This window comes from Vanacampus margaritifer, chromosome 14 (genome assembly GCF_051991255.1).
Source record: "Vanacampus margaritifer isolate UIUO_Vmar chromosome 14, RoL_Vmar_1.0, whole genome shotgun sequence".
Classification (NCBI taxonomy): domain Eukaryota; kingdom Metazoa; phylum Chordata; class Actinopteri; order Syngnathiformes; family Syngnathidae; genus Vanacampus; species Vanacampus margaritifer.
Genome location: NC_135445.1, coordinates 3,742,066 through 3,768,128, shown reverse-complemented (window position 1 = coordinate 3,768,128; position 26,063 = coordinate 3,742,066). Strand labels below are relative to the sequence as shown.

The window sequence follows — 26,063 nt, the reverse complement described above, 5'->3', positions numbered from 1 at the left end:
TCATGTGAAATGGGAGTAAACGCAAACCTGCTACCAATTAATATCCCTCTCAATAACACCAAGTTAAGTTCCGATGTTTTTGGAGGCTTTTTCAGACATGCTTATAGTCACATCTTACAGCACAATCTATGGAATTATGAACAGTTCCATAGAGCAAGTTTTAAGTATTACAAAACCTTCAGGCTTCTGATTGAAAGCAAAATAAATAAAGTCAGGAAAAGCCTACTAGAACAACTGTACTTTTTGGGAGTTTGTCAGAGGTATTTTAAGTGTGTGCTGATTCCCTACATCAAGCAAGTTTTAATGTGATTGATTAAGTCACACCACCAATTAAGAGGGTGTGCACACTTGTGCAACCACATAATCTCAGTTGTTTATTTTTACTCCACCTGTGTAAAGAATTGTTTCCCCCCCCAGTTTTACAGTTTATGGGTCATAAATGGCCGAAAATGTTTTGAAACTACAAAACGCTGGCAATGTAACAGGGGTGTGTAGACTTTTTATATCCATTGTATTTGTAGAATTGAATGTTTGTCCCTTTCAATAATCGTCTTGTACCATTATTGTTTGGATCAGAAAAATCTCATATTTTACTGATCTGTTTCTGGTGCAGAAAAGTTGCTGAATTTCCATGAAAGAATCGAATGAAAAATAGTTTTTAAAAAGTGACACAAATCAAGTGCGAAAAAAATAACTTTATTTAAATAGAGCCACGTTACACAACTGGATATGCCTGCATATTTTTTTTCCCCCCAGTCTTTTGTGATTTTGTGATTGCAGGCGTGTCTCACTTCTTCCTGTCACAGGAAGTCCAGGAAATGCCTCGTCCCTGAGAGAGAAGAAGCGAAGCACTACATTTGAGCTAAGCTATCATTTTGGACAAGTCTAAAAAAAAAAGATGAGAATAGCCATAAAACAAAAAACAGCCCCATGTAAATAATCCAGCAAATACTGAAAATAAGTTTGTCTAATAACATTTTTCATATATTATTTATTTCGACAAGCAAGAATGAAACAGTTAACATTTGAGAAAAACTTTGTCCTGCAAAATTCAGTGTATTCCAAAAATATATATATATTGTGTTACATCTTTATGTCTACATAAAGCGTAAAATTGATTTGTGCAAAGGTCCTGCTCAAACATACTAAATCAGTCACATATTTTAGAAAACATTTTGTAAACCATCATGTAAGCTTTTAATGACTTTTGTGGTGACTGGCCTTAGACTAAAATCAAAAATGTGTTATAAATTATTAAAACAAAAATAATTTACAACAAACCATATTGACTCATACCTCAAATTACAGGCCATAATCAGGACTTTCCAAATATGCCATTGTTTTTGCCAAAGTACCTTCGTGTGATGATTTAATGAAATCATGTTTTTGGCTTAAAAATCTAAAAAATAAGCAAATACTGTATGTTAAAAAATATATACATATTTGCAGCAAACAATATCGACTCATATCTCATATTAACGGCCATCATCCGGACTTTTCAGATATGTAATTATTTTTCTCAAAATACCCATGTATGACAATGAATGACCAGAAAACCAATTTTTTTTATTGAAAATATCGAAAAGTAGCACTAAGGTTAAAGAAAAATGCTTAAAAACAATATCGACTCATATCTCATATTAACGGCCATCATCCGGATTTTTCAGATATGTAATTATTTTTGTCAAAATACCCATGTATGACAATGATTGACCAGAAAACCTGTTTTGTTTTTTTAATTGAAAATATTGAAAAGTAGCACTGAGGTTAAAAAAAAAATGCTTAAAAACTATATCGACTCATATCTCATATTAACGGCCATCATCCGGACTTTTCAGATATGTAGTTATTTTTCTCAAAATACCCATGTATGACAATGAATGACCAGAAAACCAATTTTTTTATTGAAAATATCGAAAAGTAGCACTAAGCTTAAAAAAAATGCTTTAAAACAATATCGACTCATATCTCATATTAACGGCCATCATCCGGATTTTTCAGATATGTAATTATTTTTGTCAAAATATCCATGTATGACAATGATTGACCAGAAAACCTATTTTGTTTTTTTTAATTGAAAATATTGAAAAGTAGCAGTAAGGTTTAAAAAAAAAAATGCTTAAAAACTATATCGACTCATACCTCATCTTAACGGCCATGATCAGGACTTTCTAAATATGACATTATTTTTCCAAAATACCTTCCTATGATGATGTAATGATAAAAAAAATCATATTTTAAAATGTATATTTGTTACAAACCAAATCATGAGCAGATGTGGATCGTCAAAATTGCTCAAGAGGACATGCTGAGGCTTCTTGGCTTAGTTGCAATGTAGTACAACCTGGATCTAGCAGATTTGGACATGAGAAGAAAGAGGAAGGGGTCCAAACAGGCGTGTACGCAACAAAGACACACGGCCACATTGAAGACCACGTAAGACCCCTCAGTACCGTCCACAAAAAGCTGCACGTAATGGAGGAAATGCACCACCCCGGCGGGCGTGAAGCACACCAGGAAGATGGCAAACACCAGCGAGCTGGCCTTCATGTAGGCGGCCCAGTCCAGATGCGACCGCTGCAGCTCGCGCATGATCCGACCGTAGCACAGGACCGTCACCACCAGCGGGCCGACGAGTCCCGCCAGCGTCAGGGCCAGGTTGTAGTGGAGCAGGTAGACGTGAGATCCCAGGTCCAGCGGCAGCACATCATGACAGGTGGTGCGGCCCAGCTCGGGGATCCGAAAGCTCTGCCGCACCAGCAGCTGAGGGAGGACGGCGGCGGCGAATACCCCCCATACGGCCGCCGCCGTCCAGGCGGCGTAGCAGCGCTTGGGGAGACGCTTGTACGTGAAAGGGTGCACCACGGCCAGGTAGCGCTGGACGCTGATGCAGGCCAGCGTGTGCGCCGAGCAGTAGAGGTTGCCATAGAAACAAGCCGTGACCACCCGGCAGGCGGCCTCTCCCAGCACCCAGTGGTTGCCATGGAGATGATAGTGGGCCTTGAAGAAGAGCGAGACCAGCAGGAGGAGGTCGGAGGTCGCCAGGCTGCTGTAGAGGATGGCCGACGACACCCGTCGCACCTTGGCGGCGAGCGTGCTGAGGATGGCCACGTTGGCCGGGACCCCCACGGCCACGACCAGCGCGTAGACGGCGGGGAGGACCTTGGTGCTGAGCGGGCCATCCAGGTACCACGCTGTGCTGTTGCTTAGCAACCGGAGTCTGGGAGGTGAGGAGACGGGGAGGTGTGTTCCGTTGGAGACGAGTCGGGTCTGCGCCAGTGGTTGTCCTTTGAAGGTTCTGGGAAATGCAACTTCGGTAGCATTCTTCTGCTTTCGAATGTGTAACTTCTTTTTCCCTGGCACAAAAACATTCCGTTATTTTCACCGGCACAACCTAAATTCTGCTGTGTAACCAAAATACTACATTACAGCCCTCTGTATGATGTCATAATGACTAAAAGTATTTTCTTCACACATCAATATAAAAATACAATGCAAAATAAAAAAACATCAACTCATATTAAACTCATTCACTGCCATTGACGGCTATAGACGTCAACAAGAGTATGAAATTGATTAATTGTTAATTGGGAGTTAACTAGTGAAGTCATGGGATTAATTATGAAAATTTCCTAATGTTCAATAATCTTTTCTTCTTTCTTTTTTTATAAAAAAAAGTAATATATTATTATTATTATTATTATTATTAATATATATTTTTTTAAAGATTATTAAAAATGAAGGGCCTCAGGCGATTACAATTTTTAATCATAATTAATAGCATGACTTCACTAGTTAACTCACGATTAATCACAAATTTTATATATTTTCTAAATGTACAATAATTTTTAAAATAAAATCCAGGTTTTCATACTTAAGAAAAGTGGGAAAACTGTTAAACTAATAGAAATAGTTCAAATGAATTTTTGACGTCTATAGCCGTCAATGGCAGTGAATGAGTTAACGTTAAGTCTGAGCTTTCCAGATCAATAAGAATTTTACTCCAAATTTATCATAGCATGTTACAATGACCAAAAGCACGTTTTGTGTCCCGAAAATGTCAAATACTAACAGCAATGTCCAGAAAATACAAAAAAAAAAAAAAATTAACCCTATCAACTACAACTACATATTAAAAGGTTTAGTCAGAGATTTCCATATCTATAAATATTTAGTCAAAATATTATCTCATGATGATATAATAACCAAATATAAGTTTCTTAGGTTTTAAAAAGGTCCAAAAATAAATAAAAATAAACTACATCAACGAAACAAAAATATTCCAAATTTTAAAGGATTTGATTGTTTAGTTAAAATGCCATCATATGATGACATAATGACATAAAGCAATTTTTTGGGCTCAAAAATATATATATAAAAAAAGACATTTAAAACAAACAATACTGACTCATAAATCATATAAAGAAACATTAATCAGGACCTCACATATACGTAATTGGACATTTGGGCGATTTTATTAATTGCAAGGGATTTTATTTTCTTCTTTTTTTTTTTGCTTGATTGTCAAAACCTAATTTAAAGAAACATAACAAACCGTATTGAGTCATACCTCATATTAAAGACCTTGCTGCCTTTTAACAAAATATCCCAATGTGTTCTTACGCTCACCAGAAAACACGTTATAAATCAAATTGACAAAACAAACTCCCACAAATTGTGATCCGTTGGCATTTTTTTCGACTAATTTCACTGCTCTGCTCCTAAAATCCTACCAAATCCCTTGAGAGTAACGTTAGCGTGGGTTGTAAAGTACAAAGTGTCCTAGGAAGCTCAGCTGCGAAAACACGATGAAAAACATTGGGATTGTGTCAGACGCGCCCTGGACAAAACATTTGCCCTGAATCAACACGAGTGTCAAAAGTGAAACAAAATCCAAACAATCCATCCCCTAACCTGATTATCATATTCAACTTTATCATCTCTTACCTTTCTTTTGAAGCGTCCCGCTGAGACAGAGCACCAGAACCAGCGTAAATAAATATTTCCTCATGTTTTTCCCGCGCCTGTGACACGCACGCAGCTCCTCTCGCCGTCTACTACGCTTCACTTCACTATGAGAGAAGGAAAAAAAAAAAAACGTCCATGTGGGTTGGCCTCTATGGGACCCTCAACCGGCCTCGTTTATGATCCTTGTTGCATTACAAGCTTTATGACGTTCAAAGGTGGCAGCCCGTCGGCAACGCAACACGCCTTGCTTGTATTTATTTTATTTTTCCTAATGTGGGTTTCATATTTTATAACTCCGATTTGACCTCGAAATGTGATCCCTTGACGTGAGGTCATACGTGCACAGGAAATATCTGCCGGGAGATGATAAACTTGTCTCGACACGAGCTGCGCCACTTCCGGACCGTTTGTCAATTTTGTGTGTTTCGCTTTTTTTCCAGTTGCGGACCACATTTGGCCTTCTGTGGCAGTTTACCCCCTCTTCTTTTTTAAAGGGGAAGTCAACCTTAAACATTTCTTGACAATATTATGTTATATGTGACCTCACTAGTCTAAACATGAAATTTTGATTAATATTACATTTAAGGAATAAACATTATGATGCAAAATCCATGCAGCCATTTTTATCCATCTCAGGGGTCAGCCATTTTGCCAATTGCTTTTTTTTTTTTTAAAAATATTTTTTTATCAATATTTTTTTTTTCTTTGTATGTGTGTGTGTGTTTGTGTGTACTCATTAGTTCACCTAAAACCTATTAAAAAATCCCATACTGTTCACCTAAACCAAATACTTCAGAATCCAGCTAGAGTCGTGAGGTTGTCAGGAGACCCGAGGAAGGATCAAAGAAAAGAAAGGAAAGTGAAATCCAGCACCGACCAGACATTACCTACTACCCACCGGGTTACCAACCAGTGTCTTTCACCAACCCCAGAAACATCTAAATTCCAACAAATTAGGGATATCAGATGGCGGCCATTTTGCCACTTGCTGTCGACTGCAGATGACATCGATGATGCTCAGGGCTCAGGCAACAACCAATCACAGCTCAGCTTGGGAAAACGAGGTGAGCTGTGATTAGTCGTTGCCTGAGCCCTGAGCAACATTGATGTCATCTTCAGTCGACAGCAGGTGGCAAAATGGCCGCCATCTGATATTGATGGAAACTGATGGATTTTGCTGCTTAACTCATTTTCCACTAATGCAATATTAACCAGAATACCATATTTAGACCAGTGGGCTTCATAGAACATATTATTGTCAAAAAAAAAAAAAAATCTTTTGGGTTGACTTCTCCTTTAAAAATTTTGATGGCAGGAAAATGGTGACGTCATCGAGGGCTAGCTAGCTGTTGGCATGCATGTTGGATTCCAGCTGTTTCCACATCGCCTCTCTTCAATAAACAAGCAAGTTTTTTCGAGGGTCAGCCATCTGTTACTGTTACGTCACGACAGACATTAATCAAAATACAAACTGCATTCGTGCTGATGTTGAGGCGGGAGGGGGCCGAAATGTTGCGGAGCGGGTTGCAGTCATCCTGTAAGTGAATGAACAATAGGGAAGTATTTCCAAGTGCTGACACTTCCGCTGCGTGGGTGCGTAATGTGCAAAAAAATCATCTTTCCCAATTGAAATGAATGGAAATGGTAATCATTTGTTCCAGCGCCCCCAAAATAAACAACAAAAGTTCTAATGTTTTTTTTTTTTATGTTTAAAAAAAAACATAATTATAACAATTGTAAAGAATTTAAAAAGAATTATAAGACCGCAACATAGATGCTAACCGACAACGGAGTTTGACATTATTTGTTAGCATTAGCATTTAGCCAGTGGAATAGCCTAAATATTTCATTATAATTAATCTAGGTTTAGGCTTAAAGTTGAGTTTTAGCTAATATATTAGGTTTACTATTATTTTTTTAAGATTCCAGCTCGAGTTGTGGTTAGGTCCCTTGCTTCATTTTCCTTTTCCTCTTTGTCAAACAAGCAAGCGGTCACATTAAACCACTGAATGTCATCAATCGGCTTGTCACGGCAACAAAAACAAGATGACCCAACGTCACATCATTCTTCTTTATTTGAAACAAGAGGAGGACCACATTTTCTGTACTGCAAGATCCAAAAATAACTCTGGACGAGTAAACAACAGGAAACGGTTTTATCTCATGGAAACACCGGCGAAGGAGCTTGGCACGTATTGGAAATGAAAATTAATCCAATTAAAACAAGGCACCACGTCGCCATGTTTCGGACTCTTCCTGTTGCTGTTATCCAGCTATGTTATGATTGGGCGATACAGACCGAGACGAGATAACAGTAGGAAGCAAAAAAGAATGATTTTTTTTAGTGCCTGACAATGCGCCATGGACTTCCTTTTGGATGGCGGACTCCCACAGGTTTGACTCCGTGATGACTGTCAGGACGAGGTGACCTCGCCAACTCCTCACTTAACCTCCTGTCTTGATCCTTGTCGTTGATTAAATTAGTCAAACAGTTTGATTGCATGATGGCAAGGAGTTCACAAAAACTAGTACGGTACTATCACATTTAAGTGCTTGTTGAACTGTAAAATGGGGACTAGATGGTTCAATATTTGATGCGTCGCTGTCAGGCAGGAACCGTGTATGCCCAAATATGGTTAATTTCATATTTGTTCACAAATTGATACTAGTCAGTCCCCATATTGTCTATTTTATCTATGTATTTATTTATTTATACAAATCATTAACCAATCTAAAAAAATAAAAAATAGCTTGCAAGCAAATTGAATAACTCTCAAACTCAAAGAAGTCCTGGCTCATCCGGCTGTAGGAGTGACGGGAAACGTGACGTCAGTGCCAAAGAATGTCGCTCCGTTCGCTGCTGATTGGCCGCCAGCCGGGGCCCACTTTTGGGGTGGGCGGAACCAGCAGAACATCCTTGAAACGGAGAGCAGCAGCACACTACACCAACCAAGCGTGTGAGAAGCTCCACGGGCTCGTCCAGACACGTTTTATTGTGTTGTTCGTGTTAGTATTTGATTGCTGAAGCTGCCAAATGTTTCCAGCAACTCTTCACGTTCTGGTGACGCTGCTTGCCGTGTGCGCATGCGCCGCTCACGACAATAGTAAGTTTTAGTTGTTGATGCTATTTTTTTGTTTTTAATGCGAAAGATAATCAACTTATCGTTACTTTTCGACTATAAACGATAACTATTTTTGTTCCCTATGCTGTATGTGTAAATAAAATATAAATGATGAATCATGTGAACGTACGGTGTGACGTCACCATTACGCATGTACTGCCGATTGAATCCTATCTTTGATGTTAAAACTGTTAAATGGCTTAATTGATGATTTGATTCGATAATGCAGAATATCCACTTTTTAAAATTTGTATTTTTAATTGTTTGCAAATACATAATTGACCTCACTTTATTCTCATTGAAACAAGCTTTTTGTATAAACTGCATAAGAGTAATTTAACAATATGTTTATGTAGATTGCAACATGTATTACAATAATAAAGAAAGTTCTGTATACATATTTTCAATCAATAGATCATGATAAAGCTGAGGTAAAGCCTGAGGTAATGGCCCTGACGTGCTAACAATATTATAGCATCAAAAAATCACTAATGTTAATGTAATTTAGATGGCAGAGGCGCCATCTACAAGTGTTTTGAGTTAAAAGTCCAGTCACAGAATGAATTTGTATCTCAAGGCACTGCTGTATTAAGGTAAACAATGCGGTATACCTGAAAAAGGTAAAGAACATGAGAAACAACTAAAAAGCTTAGAAGTGTAGTACAAATAAAATGTCAAAAATAAGTTAAACAAGCATGGAAAAACAACTTTGACTTCAATGACACTATAAACTATTGCTAAAGGAGTAGCAGCTCTTAGCTGGGATTGTGTTAGCATAAACAACATGAAAAAGGTACATTTGTAGAAACACAATAACAAATATAAAAATAAACGATATAAGAAACAACTAAAAAGCTAGCGTAGTACAAATAAAATGTCAAAAATAAGTTAAACATGGATAGAAAAACACCTTTAACTTCAAGCACACTATTGCTAAAGGAGTAGCAGCTCTTAGCTTGGATTGTGTTAGCATAATGCTAGCATGCTAATTAACTAAACACATTACTTGTGTCCAGCAAGCGCCAGAGGACGAATGTTCTCCTACTTCGGCGTCTCATTCACCGACGAACCCTTCACCCTGGAGGATGTCTACGGTCTAGATCCGGACCCGAGGGTGAACATCACCCCGAGGGCCAGCAATGTGACCGCCATCGCCGAGGAGGTGCGCAGCTTCCTGACGGGCCGCCTTTCCACGCTGATCATCCCGTCCTTTTACGCCGTGGTGTGCCTGCTGGCCGTGCCCATCAACGCCTGCGCCGCCCTGGCCTTCTTGCGCCGCATCCGCCCCAAGAAACCCGCGGCCATCTACATGCTCAACCTTGCGTGCTCCGACCTGCTCTTCGCCCTCCTCCTGCCCTTCAAGGTGGCGTACCACTTCGCCGGGAACAACTGGGTGTTCGGCGAGTCCATGTGCCGCGTGGTCACCGCCGCCTTCTACTGGAACATGTACTGCTCAGTCCTCCTGGTGGCCTGCATCAGCGTGGACCGCCTCCTGGCGGTGGTGTACCCCATCGACTCCCTGGCGTGGAGGAGGCCCCGCAACGCCGTCTTAGCCTGTGTTGCCATGTGGGTTATCGCCCTATGTGGCTCGGTACCCCTGGTAGTCTCGGAGCAGACCTTCTACCTGAAAGAGTTGGACATCACCACCTGTCACGACGTCCGGCCGGTGGGCGAGGTGGTTGGGTTCTACGGGGTGTACTTCACAGCCTTGTGCGCCACCCTCTTCGTCACCTCGCTGCTAGTTACCGTCATCTCTTACACGCGCGTGATCTGGTCCTTGAGCCGGGCTCCTCGTGGCGTTCCCGGACGTTCCCGCCGGAGAACCAGAGCTCTCGTGATGGCGCTGACGGTGCTGGTGATCTTCTTTTTGTGCTTCGCGCCGACAAACTGCCTGCTCCTGGTCCACTATGCGCAGCTCCACGACGGGATGAGCCAGGCCGGCGATGCCCCCGAGAGCTCATACGTGGCCTACCTGGTCTTTTTGTGTTTGGGGAGCCTCAACTGTCTGCTGGACCCGGTTCTCTACTGCTTCGGTTCGTCCCAGTGCCAGCGAGAGCTCGCCGGGGCGCTGAGGTGTCAGAAGATAGCAGAGAGCTTCAGCACCAGCTCGTCGGACTCGTACAGGTCTAGCACCAGGACCATCCTGAAGACCAACCGCATGGAAAGCTCAGAGCGAAACGTCTCGTTGGCCAAAAAAGATTTGTTGCAAGGGAGCCACGGCGGCCTGTACAAGAAACTTCTTGTCTGACTAGTGACTACTCAACTGCGCATCCAAATCCAGTGACCTGATGATCTTGAGTGCATTTCAACCACAGGAGCCTTCCCCCAAAAAGACGACAAAGAGTCTAAATTGATCAACCTCCCAAGAACTGAAAGCTTCAGGAACTTTTGGGATGGGGTCTGCAGACAGGAACATTTTAGATTGAACCACAGGAACTTACCCCAGGAACCTTCGGGAGGTTCCTACAGAAGAACACAATCTTGGGAACCATAATCTAAATACAGACTTGGTCTTATTTACCAACTCTCCCGAGAAGTCCCAGAATGAATGTTCTTAAGGTTCAGGAGATTTAGGAGCGGGATATGATGTTGGTAACGTATTTCATTAGATGAGGAACTTGAAGTTCCCTTCAGGAGACCTTTGTTGTGGGACCCAGGATGTAAATGCACTTCTGGAACTTTTGGGGAATCGGGCTATGTTGTGTAGATTGCCTTCGACTGGAACGCTACTCGCCCATAAAAGAAGAAAAAAGTAAGAGTAGAGTTTCCGACAATTAGCTGGTCGCGTTTATGGCCATTATCATTAGTGATATCTTTGGTCTTATTTTTACTACCACTTATGATGGTCCACAGGAACCTTCCTTGATATCTTTGATGGAAATACACCTGTTATTGCAACTTGTCACAAATATTTCAGTTTTTTACCACATAAATGTGCAATAACAATAATAAGCGTTTAAACACAGTGAAGGATTTTACATTTTGCACACTAGTAAAACTATTTAAACTGTTACATTGTAATGTTTAGCAAAGTCAATATTTGTACGTGTTATGCATATATTTGCTCTCTTTCTCATCTGATATGTTACTTTACACTTTCTTTGTTAAATAAACACATTTGAAACCACTTTTTGACCCTCTTTGCGAATGATAAACAAGCTTACCCAGCAAAGATAAGCCGGTAGGCTTTTGATGTTGTCAGTGCTTTTGTCGCCCTCTGTCGACCATCATTAGTATTCTATTGCCGTCTGTTGGTAAGTTTTTGTTTTATCCACTAGATGGCGCCAGAAGAAAGGGTTTTGCCCAGATGTGTCACAAAATCGAACACATTATGCTTTGGTTCTTTTGCAATAATTCAAAAGTACTACAACTATTTTCCATTGCTCTAAACTTATGTCTTTTAGTATGTATTGTTCTTATTTTAGACACTTTAGCTATAATATGAATTAATACTCAGGAACACTTATTATTTATTATTGTTATTATGATGATGGTGACTAGGTAGTCGTGGCTCCGCGCGGTCATGTGACATAGTGACGTCACCAAGGTGTGAACACTAGTTTATGGTCGGGCGGAGATTTAAGCCCAGCACCTGCAAAGCGCCACGCCCGCCTACATCACCTCTACTACCACCACACAAGTCGTCGTCGTCTTTGTTGTTGTTTTATCAAAACAAAGTAAAAAACAACAACGCCGCCATGTCTGCGCGGGGTGGGCGCCTTTGTGTACTCGTCGTCGTTCTCCTTCGTTGTCTTCATACCTGCTCGTGTAACACAGGTGAGTTCGTTTTGTTTACCTACGTGGAACAGTTTCGGTGGTCCACAAAGCACACATAAGAACATTTATGTATGTTTTTTAATTACAATGTGTAATGTAGTTTTTGTTTTTGTTTTGTAGGTTTTGTATAAGTAGGGAGTTTTTTGTTTTTTGTTTGTTTGTTTTTTAAGTACTGTCACGTGACATGAAGTGGCGCTTGGCTGTGAGGTCCGTGTACTTCCGGTTAATCTCCAAGAGGGGAAGTGCCTCGCAAGGCACGCAGATGGCGCAAATTTGTCCAAACTGACCACAAAGTGTTACAAGCAAATGTAAACAAACAAATGTGGCTGAAAAAATCAGAAACTCCGTGCAGCACAAATGAGAAGTAGCGTGTTTATGATCTAATACCGGATCAGTGATTCACCAGGATACGGAATATATAATAATAAGGAATTGGACAAACTAAAATTATTATTATTATTATAAAAAAAAAAAAAATAATCTATCATCCGCTATTTGCTGAAAATCTTGTCTATTCAGAGTTTTTGTGCTCACGTCAAAGCAATAAATATATTACTTTCTAGGTGTGTGTGTTTCAAATTCATTAGTAGTGTTTTATGGTCTGCGTTTGAGTTGTCCTGTTTTGTTGGCAGCACTTGAACGTTAAGTGCTAGTGAACATAAAAGTTTGCCCGTGATGTCAAGTCAGTGCTATCCTGTTACTTAGGCTAGTATGCTAGCTAATTCTTTTTGATATAGAGGTAGTTTGTTTGTGTTGATTGATTTAGCTATTGTTATACATTATTAACATTTTTAATACTTTATTTCATATATTAACCATTGTTATACATTATTAACATTTTAATTCTTTATATTAATTAAGTAGTTTTGAACTCAGTCCAATTTGACCTTAAGGTGGGACCCATTGTTTGGTCTAGAAGTTCCTTCTCTGTGCGAAAACACATTTCTGTTCGTGAGAGAGAGCGCACACTCATATAACTATGTTACATTAGGAGCTGTTGAGTTCAACTTGTTTGTGAGATTTTGTTATGGGAGAAAGTACTGAGAAGTGCCTTGAAAGTATATTTTGAGTGCTGAGAACTCTGTTTTTCAACCTGTATTTTTCCATTATATAACACATTTACTTATTCATGAGGGGCGGTGTTGGAGACACTGTTCTTGCGATTTGATTGTAATAAAGTGTGGGCTCTTCGAAAGAGGAGTGGCATTATTGATCTGAAACTGTTGGAGTTTGATTCAATGATGTAACGGAAATCTCCGGAATAAATCATCCTGCGCAGGAACTCTGTTCATTTCTTATCCCATAATTTGATTTATTGGACACGCAAAAGTATGGATTTTTAATATACCCTCTTCACGACTGAATAGGTGTTTATGTAAAATGGGTTCATAATTTTGTGCGTGCTAGTTTTATGGATTTGGTCTGATTTTTATTTACTGCAGTGGTTTTTGATTGGAATAGAAGCTAAGCTAAGTGCTAAGGATTAGTGGCATTTATGCAACACAGGTTGGAAGCATTTCTCACAAGCCGTGCTTAGAACTAAATACAGGTTAGCCCCAGCTCGTACTTTCCTCTGTTCCCCCACAGACGATTTGCGAGGCCTCACCGGAACCGAGACCACCGATGGGATTTGGTTGGGCCCGCATGCCATGTCGGTCCTGAGCAGCGGCCTGACCACCGTCTTCCTGCCGATCGTCTACATTGTGGTGTTCGTGGTGGGCCTGCCCGCCAACGCCATGGCCGTCTGGGTGTTCCTGTTCCGCACCAAGAAGAAGCACCCGTCGTCCATCTACATGGCCAACCTGGCTCTGGCCGATCTTCTCTTTGTCATCTGGGTGCCGCTGAAGATCGCCTACCACTTCAACAACAACGACTGGACGTACGGCGAGGGGCTGTGCAAGGTCCTGGTGGGCTTCTTCTACGGGAACATGTACTGCTCCATGGCTTTCATCGCCTGCATCAGCGTGCAGCGCTACTGGGTGGTGGTGGACCCTCTGGCGCAGCGCCGTCGTGAAAACACGATCGCCTACGTGGTTTCGGCCGCCATCTGGGCGACGGTGTGGCTACTCACCGTGCCGCTCTACCTGTACGACCAGCAAGTGCGCGTGGCCAACCTGGACATCCTCACCTGCCACGACGTCACCCGACCCAGCCAGAAGAAAATGGCGGCGGGCTACTTCCTCACCATGGGCACGGCGGGCTTCGTGGGCCCCGCCGTGGTGTGCGCCGTCTCCTACGCCTTGATGCTGCGGGAGCTGCGCACCAGCATGGCGACGGACGCCGCCGTGGCCAAGAAGCGGCGCAAAGCCGTGGTGCTGATCGTCACCGTGCTGGTGATGTTCATGCTGTGCTTCGCGCCAAGCAACGTCATGCTCCTCGCGCACTACGCGCTGCTCCTGAAGGAGGCGCCGGACAACCTCTACGGGTTCTACATCACCACGTTGTGCCTGGCCAGCCTCAACAGCTGCATCGACCCCTTCGTCTACTACTATATCTCGGATGACTTCCGCCAGCACGTCAAGAACACCTTCCTGTGCCGCAGCCAGCGCACCGTGGAGAGGATGCGCGTGTCCTTCAGCGCGCTCAAGTTCTCCAAGAAGAGCAACACGTACACGTCCGATTCCGGCGGGAACACGAGCAGCTCGCAGTGCTAGCCGGCGCGCTGGATAACGGACTGCGTTTAGTTGTTACTGTTTTAAATAGGGCAGCACAAAGGACCAACGGTTGGTATACACGTTAGCTTCATATTAAAGACTTGAAATGATGCATAGACTGTGAATGTAAATGGTTGTCCATATGTGCGCTAAAATTGGCTGATGACCAGCGCCGGTTTGACCCTGCCTCTTGCCTAAAAGTCGGCTAAGGTAGTATTTTACACTTGTAGCAATTTTGTCTTCAGTTTGTACTCTTTAGTGTTTTGGTGTGTAAAGTGATCACAAGTCTACACAATCGTGAGCCTAGAAGGCGAAAAAAAAGCCACCTTGTGTTTGTTTGTGCGTTTAATATCATATGTCTGAGAACCCCTATTATTGACATGGAGACTAAAACGGGCTGGAGGTGCAGACGATGCACATCTAAGCACTGATTTGTGTTCATTTTTTTTATGCCTACATGTAAGATTATTCATGTTATATTTTTCTTCTGTTGAAATTTTGAACTGTAAAATGAAATAAATTGAAGTTTTTGACATGTTTAATCAGACTGTAACTTATAGTAGCACATGACCAATTTGGGTTGTACCGATGTTTTATTTTAATGAATATACAGTTACTATTTATCTATATTCACATTTGTGTCTGACAGACAATTACTACATCAAATAATTAAACAATTTACAGACAGTATTCATATAAAATATACTTCAAATTAACATACAAAAAGCAAGTACAGTATATTTGTAATTAGTTTTACAGTGTTAAGTTAAAAAAAAAAAATTATGGATGTTTGTAAAACGTTTTGACCTCCAAAAACATTACACCTGAGTTTGGCCTTTTCTTCTTTTTTAAAATAATAAAAATGTCAACTAAATAAATACTTTTATGATTTAGCCATAAATTAAAATCCAAAAAAGCTACCCCTCCCCCCCCCCCCAATAATTTATATAATAAATAAATACAGAAAATACGATAGTTAAAACGTGGTTTGGTTATGTTTAATTTGAAAAATGCAAGAACATAACATACAATGATGTACATTTTGGGAAATGTATACATTTTATTCATTTGAGAGGAAAGAAAGTACGTCATACATACATGCATGTCATGAGAGCTGAAACAGATGCCACAAAATAAAAAGATGTAAAACCATCCCGATTTTTTGACTAATTAAGTCATTTCAAGAACGAATCTATATTAAAAAGAAGGGTGAGCCTCATTTTTTCCCATCATGGTGACGCCATCAAAAGGAGCAACCGGCTTGGCGGCTCGTTGATGACGTCACCACGCCCCGCAGGCCCTGCCAAGGCCAGTTAGTCTCGGGGCGTGGCCGGCAAGCTTCAAGGTAGTAGCGGGGGTGGCGGAGGACGAGTTAGCGGATGTTTATGTTAAAGGGCGAGGTATCTGGGCGCGTACACAACACACGGACGAAAGCAGAACAGAGAGAGGACCCAACTGGTGGACGGAGCCCAATTTAATAGGAAGAGAGAAAAAAATGGAGCCTGCACAATTTCTGCCGCTCTTCTTGGTCGTCTTGTGTCACCTTTGGGCCGCGGATGGCGCAGGTAAGTTCTTACAAACTCACTCCACTAGTTTTGATTCACCCGGACATGTCATTTATTTCGTGCTTAAAATCACTTTTTTGACTGTGTTGTCTTGGGGAAGGAAAGAAACAAAAATTCCACTAAGTGCTCATCGATACATCATTCAACTATTGACCGAGTTCGGCGCTCCAACCTCGGCTTCTGTCACCGTCATCGGGCCTTGTCGTGTGTGCAAATATTGCGGTTTGGACGAGGCTCGTCCGCCATTTGAATAAAACCAAATATTAACGTTCGCGAGTTAAAGCGTTTGTTTGAACAAGCCCACGAGCCACGGAACATTTACTTTAATCACCTTAGGCTTTCAAATGTTAACATTTCAGAGTGCTCGCATAAAAGGGTTTTGTAAGCACTTGTGGGAAAACTCACATTTACGCAGAACTGTATAAAAATACTTAAATTTGAGTCATAATGCTGAAATTGCACAGGATTACAAACGCCATAAAAAAGGGTAACAACCTGGATACTAACACAAAAAAAACAAATTGAAGGAAAAAAAATTATGAAATAAAAGAAAACATGAGTGCTTAAAAAAAAAAAGATAGATAACTGAAACAGTTTTATTTAGTTTATTATATACAATACTTATTGTGACTTTTAAAAAATGCACTCAATAGATCACACTAAAACTAATAAAAATAAACTAAAAGGAAAGCAACAAACCCTATCAACAATTTTTTTTTATAACTAATTTATTATTAAAAAAAAAAAAAGTTTGAACTAATTTAAAAACTATCATTTAAAATCCAAAACTATTGTAATCCTTGTGTGAATTCATGAATGCAGAGCATTTTCACTCTAAGGCTAGGCTAACGTTAGCATGTGTGTTAATTTTGGTCACGTTTGTTTGTTTTTTTTTTATTCGCAGGAAAGGGCCGCGGCTTCATCGGCCACATAGACCCCCAGTCCTCGGACCTGGTGGAGGTGGAACGCGCCATCTTGGCGACCCTTCAAAGCGGCCTGACCACCGTCTTCCTGCCGATCGTCTACATCGTGGTTTTCGTGGTGGGTCTCCCCGCCAACGCCATGGCCATCTGGGTGTTCCTGTTCCGCACCAAGAAGAAGCACCCGTCGTCCATCTACATGGCCAACCTGGCTTTGGCCGACCTGCTCTTCGTCATCTGGATGCCGCTCAAGATCGCCTACCACCTCGGCGGCAACGACTGGACGTACGGCGAGGGGCTGTGCAAGGTCCTGGTGGGCTTCTTCTACGGCAACATGTACTGCTCCATTTTGTTTATCGCCTGCCTCAGCGTGCAGCGCTATTGGGTGGTGGCGCACCCGCTTTCCCAGCAGCACAAGAACAATAAGGTGGCGGTGGGCGTGTCCGTCGCCATCTGGATTTTCATCTGGCTCACCACCACGCCGCTCTACCTGTACCAGCACACGGCTCGGCTGCGCAGGCCCGCCATCACCACCTGCCACGACGTCAGCGTCATCCTCAACCCCCTTGACCCCTTCGCGTCCGTGCGCCTGCCTTACTTCTACTTCATGCTGATGGGCACGGTGGTGTTCCTGGCGCCTTGCGTCATCATCGTGGTGGCCTACGTTCTGCTTCTGCGGGCGCTCGGCCGCGGTATGGGCGGCGGCGCCGCCGCCAAGAACCGGCGGAGGGCGGTGGTGCTGATCGCGTTGGTGCTGCTCACCTTCCTGGTGTGCTTCATCCCCAGTAACATCATGCTAGTGCTGCACTACTCGCTGCTCAAGGACGGGGTGGCGGAGAACGGCTACGGCTTCTACCTCGCCACGCTGTGCCTGGCCAGCCTCAACGCCGTGCTGGACCCTTTCATCTACTACTTCGTGTCCGACGACTTCCGCCAGCACGTCAAGAACACGCTGCTGTGCCGTAGCAGCCGGACGGTGGAGCGCATGCGGGTGTCCTTCAGCCCCATGAAGTACTCGCGGAAGAGCAAGTCGTTCGTGTCGGACTCGGGGAATACGCAGAGCAGCTCGTGCTAGCGGACGGGTGGACGGGTGGACTGATACCTCCGCCAAGGATGGACTTTTAATGCGATGCAAGCTGTTTTAGGTTGTAGTCCGTCCAGCCAGATTGGGAATTTCCCCCAAAGACTTTCAAAGTGTTTTTAACCTCATTTAGTGTTACATTGTTTTGTAAATAAATGCTAAAAGCAAGCAAGATGGCCGTTCTTTTCAATGACTGCAATCCACGTGGTGACGCTGCCGGACTGGAATTCCCGGAATGCGGCTTTCCCCATGGCTGGCCCAGTCTTGTCGGTTCCTTGCCAGATAAGAAACCGTTCAACAGAGAAAAGTGTCCTGTGCTGACCTAACCTCCAGCAAACCGGCAGACGATGGTCTTTTCCTGGCGAACAGCTTCAACAGCCACAGTCTTACGACATTAACGTCAAACCCAGACTGGGAGTTTTGCGCCCGCTGCATCCAGGTTTGCCGACACTTTACCTGGCGTAAAAAGGTTTCGAGGATTATTTTGATCATCCTGCTATGTTAAATTAATGCAATGGCCGTGAGCAAGTAGCAAGAGTACATAAAAGTCGCGCAGTCACAGATACTACAGTAGCGCATGTAAATGTCGAGGCCAAGTGAACAAAAAATAGTACCCGCACCTCACGTGTATGTTCTTGTTTACTAATGCAAATTAATTTTTATCCGATTAGTTGGTGGGTTGTAGAACTGTTTCTAGCATGTCAAAAGGAAACATGCCCCGCCTCATTTCCAGAGATGAAATGTGACCTGTGTCAGGTGAGGCTGGCCTGTATGTTGCCAAGTGTCCTGTTACTTTTTGTTGTTCGCTGCTGTGTTGTTTTGTGAGTCACATTAAACCTGACACAACTCCTAATTTAAATGTGTATCTTAAAAAAAAAAAAAAAAAATGGAAATTATATTTCTCTAATTTCTTGTCTTGCAAGTGTACATTCCCTGCAGTTGATAAGAAGAAAGTGAGGAGATGATTAACTTTAAACTAACAACGTAAACCAAAGCCGAGCACGTGATGCAAGACAGTTCGCCGTTGACCCGGGAAAAGGAAAACAAAGGTAAAGAAGTGTGTGATGATAAATAGAGAACTGCAAGTGGAACTTTACCACCAAGTATGATCAATTCTACTGTGAAATATGAATTACTAGCAAATAGCTTTGACCAAGCAGATGCCATTGTAAAGAGCACCTGCTTGGAAGTGGCCTTAATGTGTCTTATACAGTTTGGACTTTTTGTTAAAAATGGTTGACTTGAACCGGCAACTTTTATTTCAATTATTTCCTATGCAGATTTGTATTTTCTAAGAGTCATTTTGGAGTCAACCAGCATCCCTGACCGCGTTGCACTTTTGTAAAGTTGCCGTGTCTGCATGGTAGGTTAATTAACTCTTTGACTGCCAGACGTTTTCAGAAAAGGGATGCCGTGGGTGCCAGCCGATTTTAAGCATTTTGACTGATCTTTCAAGGTCCATAGAAAATTATGTGTTTGGACTATGGAAACACACATACTGCCAAAACAAGATTGGACTCTCATCTTCCATCAGAAAAAAAAAGTTTGTTTCTACCTTATTCCGTTTTTGAGTAATCAACAATAGAAAATGGTTAGTTTCACCGGTTTTGAAAAAAACGTCTTTTAACGTCTTTGGCACTCCTCCATAGGATTTTACGAAACGTTATTTAACGTTTTTGGCAGTCAAAGAGTTAATGATTCATTCTTGCATGAGCGGTGTCATCTCTAGTCATATCATATTTCTATTCTGACTATTCTAGGACAGAGGTCACGGTGGGGTTGCTTAACGCCAAAAGAGCCGTTTTAGTATGATTTCTAAGAAATAGTAGTGTACAGAACTAGAATTAGAAAAAGCAGGACGTGTCAAAAGTCCTCCCAGTGTACACAAGAACAAGACAAAAATCATCAATATTTTACGTTTTATAGCAACAAGTTCACTTTCAAGGTGGTTCTGCAGGTTTTTGTTACCTGCATGAAGGCTCACCCCAACCCCCCCCCCCCACCCCCCCCCCCCTTATTGTGGGTCTTTGTGTGTTTACCTTGGCAAGAACCCAACTAACAAAGCTTTTGAACTACATTACTTTAGCAGTGTGCATGTTTAACGCAAAACGGATATGTGGTTATACGTCTTGCATACCGGCGTACGGTTGCATATTTTTTTTTGTGTCGCAACACGCTCTATATGGCCCCGAGTTTCTCGTAACATCAACTGTCCTTTGGCCCACGGGCTTTACATACTTCGACGTATGGCGTAGTTCCTGCGCTGATCATTTTGACATTTTTTTCAACTTCCCGTTTTGCTCATTTTAAAGGCCACTTTGGCCGCGAGGGTGGGCGGCTCTGACGAGCGTCCGCGTTTTGCATCACCGCTGCTAAATTAAACATGACCTCTTGCGACAGACATGCCGCTCGTGAAGCACAAATCACGCCAAACCGGTTCCGGCCCTTCCTCCTTCGTGATGAGCCACAAAGGAGAGAGCGTCACAGGGAAGGCAGACCAGCTAGGATTCAAACTTGTTTTCATTTGCTCCTGTAATTGTTATTGAATCGGAGATTTGTTTCTAAATACTGTACATTTTGCTGATTGTGATAATTGTTGAAAACGTGCAGACTGAGAACGATTAAATTGCTTTTTACCATACAATATAAAAACTTGCTTGAGTGCCTTAGTTCTCATGAGTGATTATCCGGCACAATTGTGGGCTACTTAGGTTCATTTCTACCACAATAGCAGACAGTTAGCTAGCTAGCTAGCGAGATAAAGCTAGCTAGCGAGATAAAGCTAGCTAGCTAGCGAGATAAAGCTATCTAGCTAGCTAACGAGATAAAGCTATCTAGCTAGCTAGCTAGCTAGCGAGATAAAGCTAGCTAGCGACATTTATATTATGAGTCAATGTTTAAAAAAAAGTCTCAACAAGCCATGCCTGACGCAGTCACAGGAAGTCGGCCATTTTGGGTCAAAGTAGCCAATTTAAGCTCATATTGGTCATTTCCAGGGCTAACGCAAAGGCAGACTTATTAGCGAGTTTGAAATTCAATAACGATCATATCTTCTAATTAAAATCCCGAAAGGACCCACCAAAAATTCTCAAGAAGCCACGCCTGAAAAGACAAAGGAAGTCAGCCATTTTGGGTCAAAGTAGAAAATTTCGGCTCATTTTGGTCATTTCCAGGCCTCCCTCAAAGACAAACTTGTCCTAGAAAGTTTGAAATTTAATAGCTATATCATAGATCATGAAAAGACCCACAACAATATCTTCATAAAGCCATGCCTGTAAAACTACAGGAAGTCAACCATCTTGGGTCAAAGGTTAGGCTCATTATGGCTTTTTCCAGGGGTCTTTCAAAGGTTTTGTCCAATTGCTATTTCACTTGACCCACGTTACGTATACTAACGGCTAACCAGAAGGTCCGAGCATGACCAAAGGTCTTGTCTGCAGCTTGTAGGGAGTAAGTGGGTGAATGTGTCTCACACGCACGCCACATGGATGCTCATTAATCACAGAGAGGTTGTCAAAAGGGAAGTCAATAGCACTTCCTCTCAGTTGGTGTCCGCTCTGAGTGTTTTTTGTTTTGTTCTGTTGCAAAATGATTTTTTTTTTCCCCCTCCCATGAATAATCGGGCGTCATAATACTTGTTGTGTTTGATTTCCTTAGTGTCCTTTCTCTGCAGTATTCGTTGCCACGGAAACCGCACAGTGAGCTCGAATGACTTGAGACACTTTTTTTTTTTTTTTCAATTATGTTTGATGGAAAACCTGATTTCAAATTGGAGGTTAAGTGGTCAGCACACTGTGTTGTCTCCAATGAGCCAGTAGAGGGCAGTAGAGCTCAACACAGTGATTCAACCATGTCCAAATGTCTATACTGTATATGTATATTTACAGAAATATATTTATTTATTTATTTTATTATTTAAAAAAAATACTAATAATTTATTATTTATTTATTTATTTTTTCTCAGAAATATATTTATTTATTTATTTTTATTTATTTAATTATTTTTTTTATTATTTATTTATTCATTTTTTCTCAGAAATATATTTATATAGTCTACCATATGCGTTATGTCACACACTAATCGATTATACCACACTTGCTCATTCTCTCGAGAGGCAAAGACATATTGAGGATGTTGTCTTTGCGACAACCTTGAGGATGCTGCAGTGAGCCCTAAGGATGTCTGTCGGTGGTCTCAAAGTGATGTATAGTCCGCCCAGCAGCCCTGAAAGACACTGTTGATCCGTTTGTCCCGATATTTCAATTTATCTCGGCGACAAAACCATCAGAATCATTTCATGATGTTTGTCTCTATTCCCCGTAGGTCCTGCTGCTGCTGCAAGGCTTTCGTCAAGTTAACAAATGGAAACTTGTTGCGGCTACAAGTGGAAGAAAGGTTTTCCTGTGGGGATCTTCTTTAGGGGCTGACTGCTATTGTGGTTGGCGGCAGTTATGTCGGGATGAAATGATAAAAGGACGAAAACCGGCGCGGCTAAAAATAAACCCGTACGTTGCAAGGAAACTCGCGGGGTTGTGAGGCGGAAAGGGACAAGTCGCTACAAGTCAAAGACGGGAGTCATTCGAAACATAACAATTTGAAATTGGAAGATGGGGGTTTCCAGAAATCATCTGAGTCTGTAGACAGAATTGTCCAAATCTACAGTATGTTCTTAAGTCTGCTAAATGAGTTTGTGAACTGAAGGGTTTGTGTTTATTGATTTCAGTGAGTCAGTGACTCGAACCATCTGAGTCTGCTACCTCGAGTCAGTAAACCTAATTTTCCAAGTCTTGACGTATTCCCACTGAGTCCGTTAAATTAAGTATCTGAATCGAATGGTGTAAATCTGCTGCTTAAATCAGTGAATCAAGTCACCCAGAGTCAACTAATTCTTGTCAGTAGATAAAATTGCCCAAATCGACTTTATTGAGTCAGCCGACTGAGTCATCAGTCTACAGAGTTCATGGTGGGTCTACTAACTTGAGTCTGTGAACTAACTCATCCGAGTCTGATGTGTTGTCGTTGCGCTCGCTAATTTGAGTCAGTTGACCCCTTCTTCTGAGTTAGTGATGTTTCCAGTGCCCTTGAGCCAGTGAGCTAAATCGACAGTCAGTGAATCATATCATCGTTAAGTCGGTAGCAAATTACGATGTTGGTACTAACTCGTGTCTGTGAACGGAATTATCTGCGTTCACTGTGTTTATGATGAGTCTAGTTTGAGTCAAATCATCAAAGTGAGTCCGCTAACTCTAGCCAGTGAATCATATCGTTCAATCTGGGAATCCACCAACAGGAGTCAGCGAGTCAAATTGTCCTTTTCTGGTCAATCCTGGTCTGATATCAAATCTGTGAATTTGAGTCTGCGAAGTTGATCGTTCAAGTCTACAGTGTTTCTGGGGATTCTGCTCCTACGAGTCGTTGAATCAAATTCTCTGGCTCTGGTCTTAGGCGAGTCTGCTAACTCTTGTCAGTCAACTCGATTGTCCGATTCTGCCACTCGAGTCAGTGAACCACAAAATGCGTTTCTGGTGATCAGTGAACTGAATCATCTGAGTGTGGTCTTTGCAGTGATTCCAGAAAGAGCACTCATAGAAGTATCCTGGTTAAAACAGACCTTGGGGGAAATCCAAGTCCAGAAAGTCAAAACCCTGCCACAGTTTAGATCTCTACTCAACCGGCTCCCGGGGAGCTCATTTGCCTGCTGGTTGAGTAGAAGCACCTGCGGCTAAAGTCGAACCGTGGCAGGGCTTTCACTTCCGAGACCTGAATGTGCAGCCTCTGACTTAGGGAACCCTCGGGTTCAAATCCTCCCTCAGTCACCCTCGAACCGTGTGACTCATCTCACATCCCGCGCTTGTCGGCGTATCACCCCATTGCGCGGCCTCCCGGGAGGTGGTGGAAACACCGGAGTGATGCAGGCTCCATCCTGTGCACTCGCACCCTTGGGGAGGGCGGCGAGGGTCACATCAGCACATGTTTTGTTTTCCAAGTGCACGGCTGGAAAAGTTAGACGGTCGCTATGGACGCCCTCGCCTGTGGAATTAATTACCCAGTAGGGCGGAACCCCCCCCCCCCCCCCAAAAAAAAAAAAAACGCCTACTCCAAATCTCTCGTTCATGCTTCCCTTTCTGACAAACAAGTGAGCCCGCCACACCTGGACACCTCTGCACGCAGGTAGGACCGCTCCGCTCCTCTTCATCTCCTTCTCCGTCACCTTCTGCTTCATTGAGTCAGCAGGATGCCGAGCCAGCTGGAGGGCGCCATGGACGCGCTGATCGCCGTCTTCTACAACTATTCGGGCCACGACGGCGACAAGTACAAACTGAACAAGGGCGAGCTGAAACAGCTGCTGCACACCGAGCTCACTGACTTCCTTACGGTAACCTTTCCACCATCGTTGCGCTTTTTTATTTACTTCATTTTTGTCCGCCTCCCCCCCCCCCTCCCCCACCATATTCTAGTCGACTCTTGCCCAAAGTCTGCTGGGATTTTGAGGACAAGAGCTAGCATGGAAAATGGCCCCTGAAGCTAACAAGGCCCTGTCGCCATCTTGGAGGCATCGTTTGACCTTGTGGCCATTAGTGGGCAGAGGAAGTCGCCCAATCATCAGCCCCCCCGAGCCTGTGTGATAGCAAACAGCACTTCCTGTGTTTGAGACAGTCGTCTGGAAGGGCTGATGACCGCAGATATGATTTTTAAAAATAATTGTTTTCTTGTTATCGTCCCGCATGTGAATGGAAGCCTCGGGCGCTGGCGCTTCATCAGCGTCATCGGGGGCCCAGATCACCTCCATATATAGACGCTGCCATGATGTCATTGAAGGCCCGCGGGGCAATCATATGTGATTGCAGATCTTGAGTGCAGGGATCGTCTTGTTTTGTTGCATTTATATCTTAGATGCATCAAAAGCATAGAGTGATTCATATTTAAATTACATTAATGTAAAAAAAATAATAATAATATTTTTAAAAATTGTTGATGCGTTTTTGCACTTGGCAGGAAATTATAAATAACACAAATCTTTACGCTTGGTGTGATGTATTTATTTATTTCAGTCGCAAAAGGATCCACTGCTGGTGGAGAAGATCATGAGCGACCTGGACTCCAACAAAGACAACGAGGTGGACTTCAACGAGTTTGTGGTGCTGGTGGCGGCGCTCACGGTCGCCTGCAACGACTTCTTCCAGGAGCAGAAGAAGAAGAAGAAAACCAAGTAGATGTTCCCTTTTTTAACCACACTGTATACATCCTTGTCGTGGAAGAACACATGAATTGTTGTATCACACTGTTGTCAATAAATGTGATGATTTCCCTTTCCTTTTACGTCATGCACCCGTTTTCGCTCAGATGCTCCATAAATCGTGGCAAAACGTTTTCATATCTGTTGCTTTTAAATGACTCTCGTTTGCATGAAATGAACATAAATTGGATCATTCTTCTATTATCATTATTATTATTATTTATACATTTTTAAAGTATATAAATATATATATATATATAGTGTATACAAATATATTTTTTTACATTAGTATCTATATTTTTAGATATTTTATATCATGTTAATTTTTTTATGGCTAACAGTGCTACACTACATATATCTTGTAGTCTAAAACTAGCTATCCGGTAAGCTAGCTGCTATATCTAGCTAGCTGTCGCTACCTCGCTGTTTAGATTGATGGATAAGATTGAATGATAGTCAACCGGTACAATATCTATCCGCTAGGTAGAGGGAGCTAGCTAGAATAGCTAGCTTACTAGCTGCTTTGCTATACAGATGTTTTAAGTCAGGACTACAAGAAATAGTCTATCCATCTATCTTTTGAGGAAAACGCGCAAGTAGTTATTTGAAGTATTTTCATTTCATTTAACCACATTTCATCTTTCATTGAGGAAATGCTGCAGCTTTCATCCTGGATTGGTGGAAAAATGATTTTATTTTATTTTATTGAATAGCACAGGCTTCAAAAAACTACCCGTG

The 26,063-nt window shown here is 42.3% G+C and overlaps 5 protein-coding genes across 9 annotated transcripts; 4 read left to right on the top strand and 1 right to left on the bottom strand.

Annotated features, from left to right (window-relative positions):
- Positions 1-675: 675 nt before the first annotated feature.
- Positions 676-5,298, bottom strand: LOC144063850 (proteinase-activated receptor 3-like). The gene is made up of 2 exons (XM_077585759.1): positions 4,948-5,298; positions 676-3,356 (listed from the first exon to the last, which is right to left on the bottom strand). Exons 1-2 carry the CDS (start codon positions 5,009-5,011, stop codon positions 2,296-2,298), a joined length of 1,125 nt encoding a protein of 374 aa, XP_077441885.1. The 5' UTR covers positions 5,012-5,298; the 3' UTR covers positions 676-2,295.
- LOC144063846 (proteinase-activated receptor 1-like) lies at positions 3,062-11,217 on the top strand. Of its 3 annotated transcripts, XM_077585755.1 has the most exons (3): positions 6,209-7,392; positions 7,778-8,072; positions 9,107-11,217. In XM_077585755.1, exons 2-3 carry the CDS (start codon positions 8,003-8,005, stop codon positions 10,336-10,338), a joined length of 1,302 nt encoding a protein of 433 aa, XP_077441881.1. In that variant the 5' UTR covers positions 6,209-7,392; positions 7,778-8,002; the 3' UTR covers positions 10,339-11,217. The 3 variants fall into 3 exon arrangements, with proteins under 3 accessions (XP_077441882.1, XP_077441881.1, XP_077441880.1); XM_077585756.1 differs by lacking the exons at positions 6,209-7,392; positions 7,778-8,072 and adding an exon at positions 3,062-3,186; XM_077585754.1 differs by having other exon boundaries at positions 6,209-8,072.
- Positions 11,218-11,651: 434 nt separating this feature from the next.
- On the top strand, positions 11,652-15,063 carry f2rl1.1 (coagulation factor II (thrombin) receptor-like 1, tandem duplicate 1). The gene is made up of 2 exons (XM_077585757.1): positions 11,652-11,867; positions 13,455-15,063. The coding sequence occupies exons 1-2, from the start codon at positions 11,654-11,656 to the stop codon at positions 14,519-14,521; spliced, it is 1,281 nt and encodes a 426-aa protein (XP_077441883.1). The 5' UTR covers positions 11,652-11,653; the 3' UTR covers positions 14,522-15,063.
- A 778-nt stretch (positions 15,064-15,841) lies between these two features.
- Positions 15,842-18,940, top strand: LOC144063849 (proteinase-activated receptor 2-like). The gene is made up of 2 exons (XM_077585758.1): positions 15,842-16,086; positions 16,991-18,940. The coding sequence occupies exons 1-2, from the start codon at positions 16,017-16,019 to the stop codon at positions 18,079-18,081; spliced, it is 1,161 nt and encodes a 386-aa protein (XP_077441884.1). The 5' UTR covers positions 15,842-16,016; the 3' UTR covers positions 18,082-18,940.
- Positions 18,737-25,408, top strand: s100z (S100 calcium binding protein Z). 3 transcript variants are annotated; one of them, XM_077585762.1, is made up of 5 exons: positions 18,737-18,843; positions 19,011-19,136; positions 22,412-24,259; positions 24,323-24,464; positions 25,141-25,408. In XM_077585762.1, the coding sequence occupies exons 3-5, from the start codon at positions 24,105-24,107 to the stop codon at positions 25,300-25,302; spliced, it is 459 nt and encodes a 152-aa protein (XP_077441888.1). In that variant the 5' UTR covers positions 18,737-18,843; positions 19,011-19,136; positions 22,412-24,104; the 3' UTR covers positions 25,303-25,408. The 3 variants fall into 3 exon arrangements, with proteins under 3 accessions (XP_077441888.1, XP_077441887.1, XP_077441889.1); XM_077585761.1 differs by having other exon boundaries at positions 24,320-24,464; XM_077585763.1 differs by lacking the exons at positions 18,737-18,843; positions 19,011-19,136 and having other exon boundaries at positions 24,122-24,464.
- Positions 25,409-26,063: the final 655 nt, after the last annotated feature.

What these genes read in the sequence shown, in the direction of transcription:
- LOC144063850 (XM_077585759.1), bottom strand. Translation starts at nt 5,011, where the DNA reads ATGAGGAAATATTTATTTACGCTGGTTCTGGTGCTCTGTCTCAGCGGG. An exon ending in CGGGACGCTTCAAAAGAAAG is followed by an intron (nt 3,357 to 4,947) that starts GTAAGAGATGAT and finishes TTTTTGTGCCAG; the next exon opens with GGAAAAAGAAGTTACACATT.
- LOC144063846 (XM_077585755.1), top strand. Translation starts at nt 8,003, where the DNA reads ATGTTTCCAGCAACTCTTCACGTTCTGGTGACGCTGCTTGCCGTGTGC. An exon ending in ATGCGCCGCTCACGACAATA is followed by an intron (nt 8,073 to 9,106) that starts GTAAGTTTTAGT and finishes ACTTGTGTCCAG; the next exon opens with CAAGCGCCAGAGGACGAATG.
- f2rl1.1 (XM_077585757.1), top strand. Translation starts at nt 11,654, where the DNA reads ATGGTCGGGCGGAGATTTAAGCCCAGCACCTGCAAAGCGCCACGCCCG. An exon ending in TACCTGCTCGTGTAACACAG is followed by an intron (nt 11,868 to 13,454) that starts GTGAGTTCGTTT and finishes GTTCCCCCACAG; the next exon opens with ACGATTTGCGAGGCCTCACC.
- LOC144063849 (XM_077585758.1), top strand. Translation starts at nt 16,017, where the DNA reads ATGGAGCCTGCACAATTTCTGCCGCTCTTCTTGGTCGTCTTGTGTCAC. An exon ending in TTGGGCCGCGGATGGCGCAG is followed by an intron (nt 16,087 to 16,990) that starts GTAAGTTCTTAC and finishes TTTTATTCGCAG; the next exon opens with GAAAGGGCCGCGGCTTCATC.
- s100z (XM_077585761.1), top strand. Translation starts at nt 24,105, where the DNA reads ATGGACGCCCTCGCCTGTGGAATTAATTACCCAGTAGGGCGGAACCCC. An exon ending in CTGGACACCTCTGCACGCAG is followed by an intron (nt 24,260 to 24,319) that starts GTAGGACCGCTC and finishes TCATTGAGTCAG; the next exon opens with CAGGATGCCGAGCCAGCTGG. An exon ending in AGCTCACTGACTTCCTTACG is followed by an intron (nt 24,465 to 25,140) that starts GTAACCTTTCCA and finishes TATTTATTTCAG; the next exon opens with TCGCAAAAGGATCCACTGCT.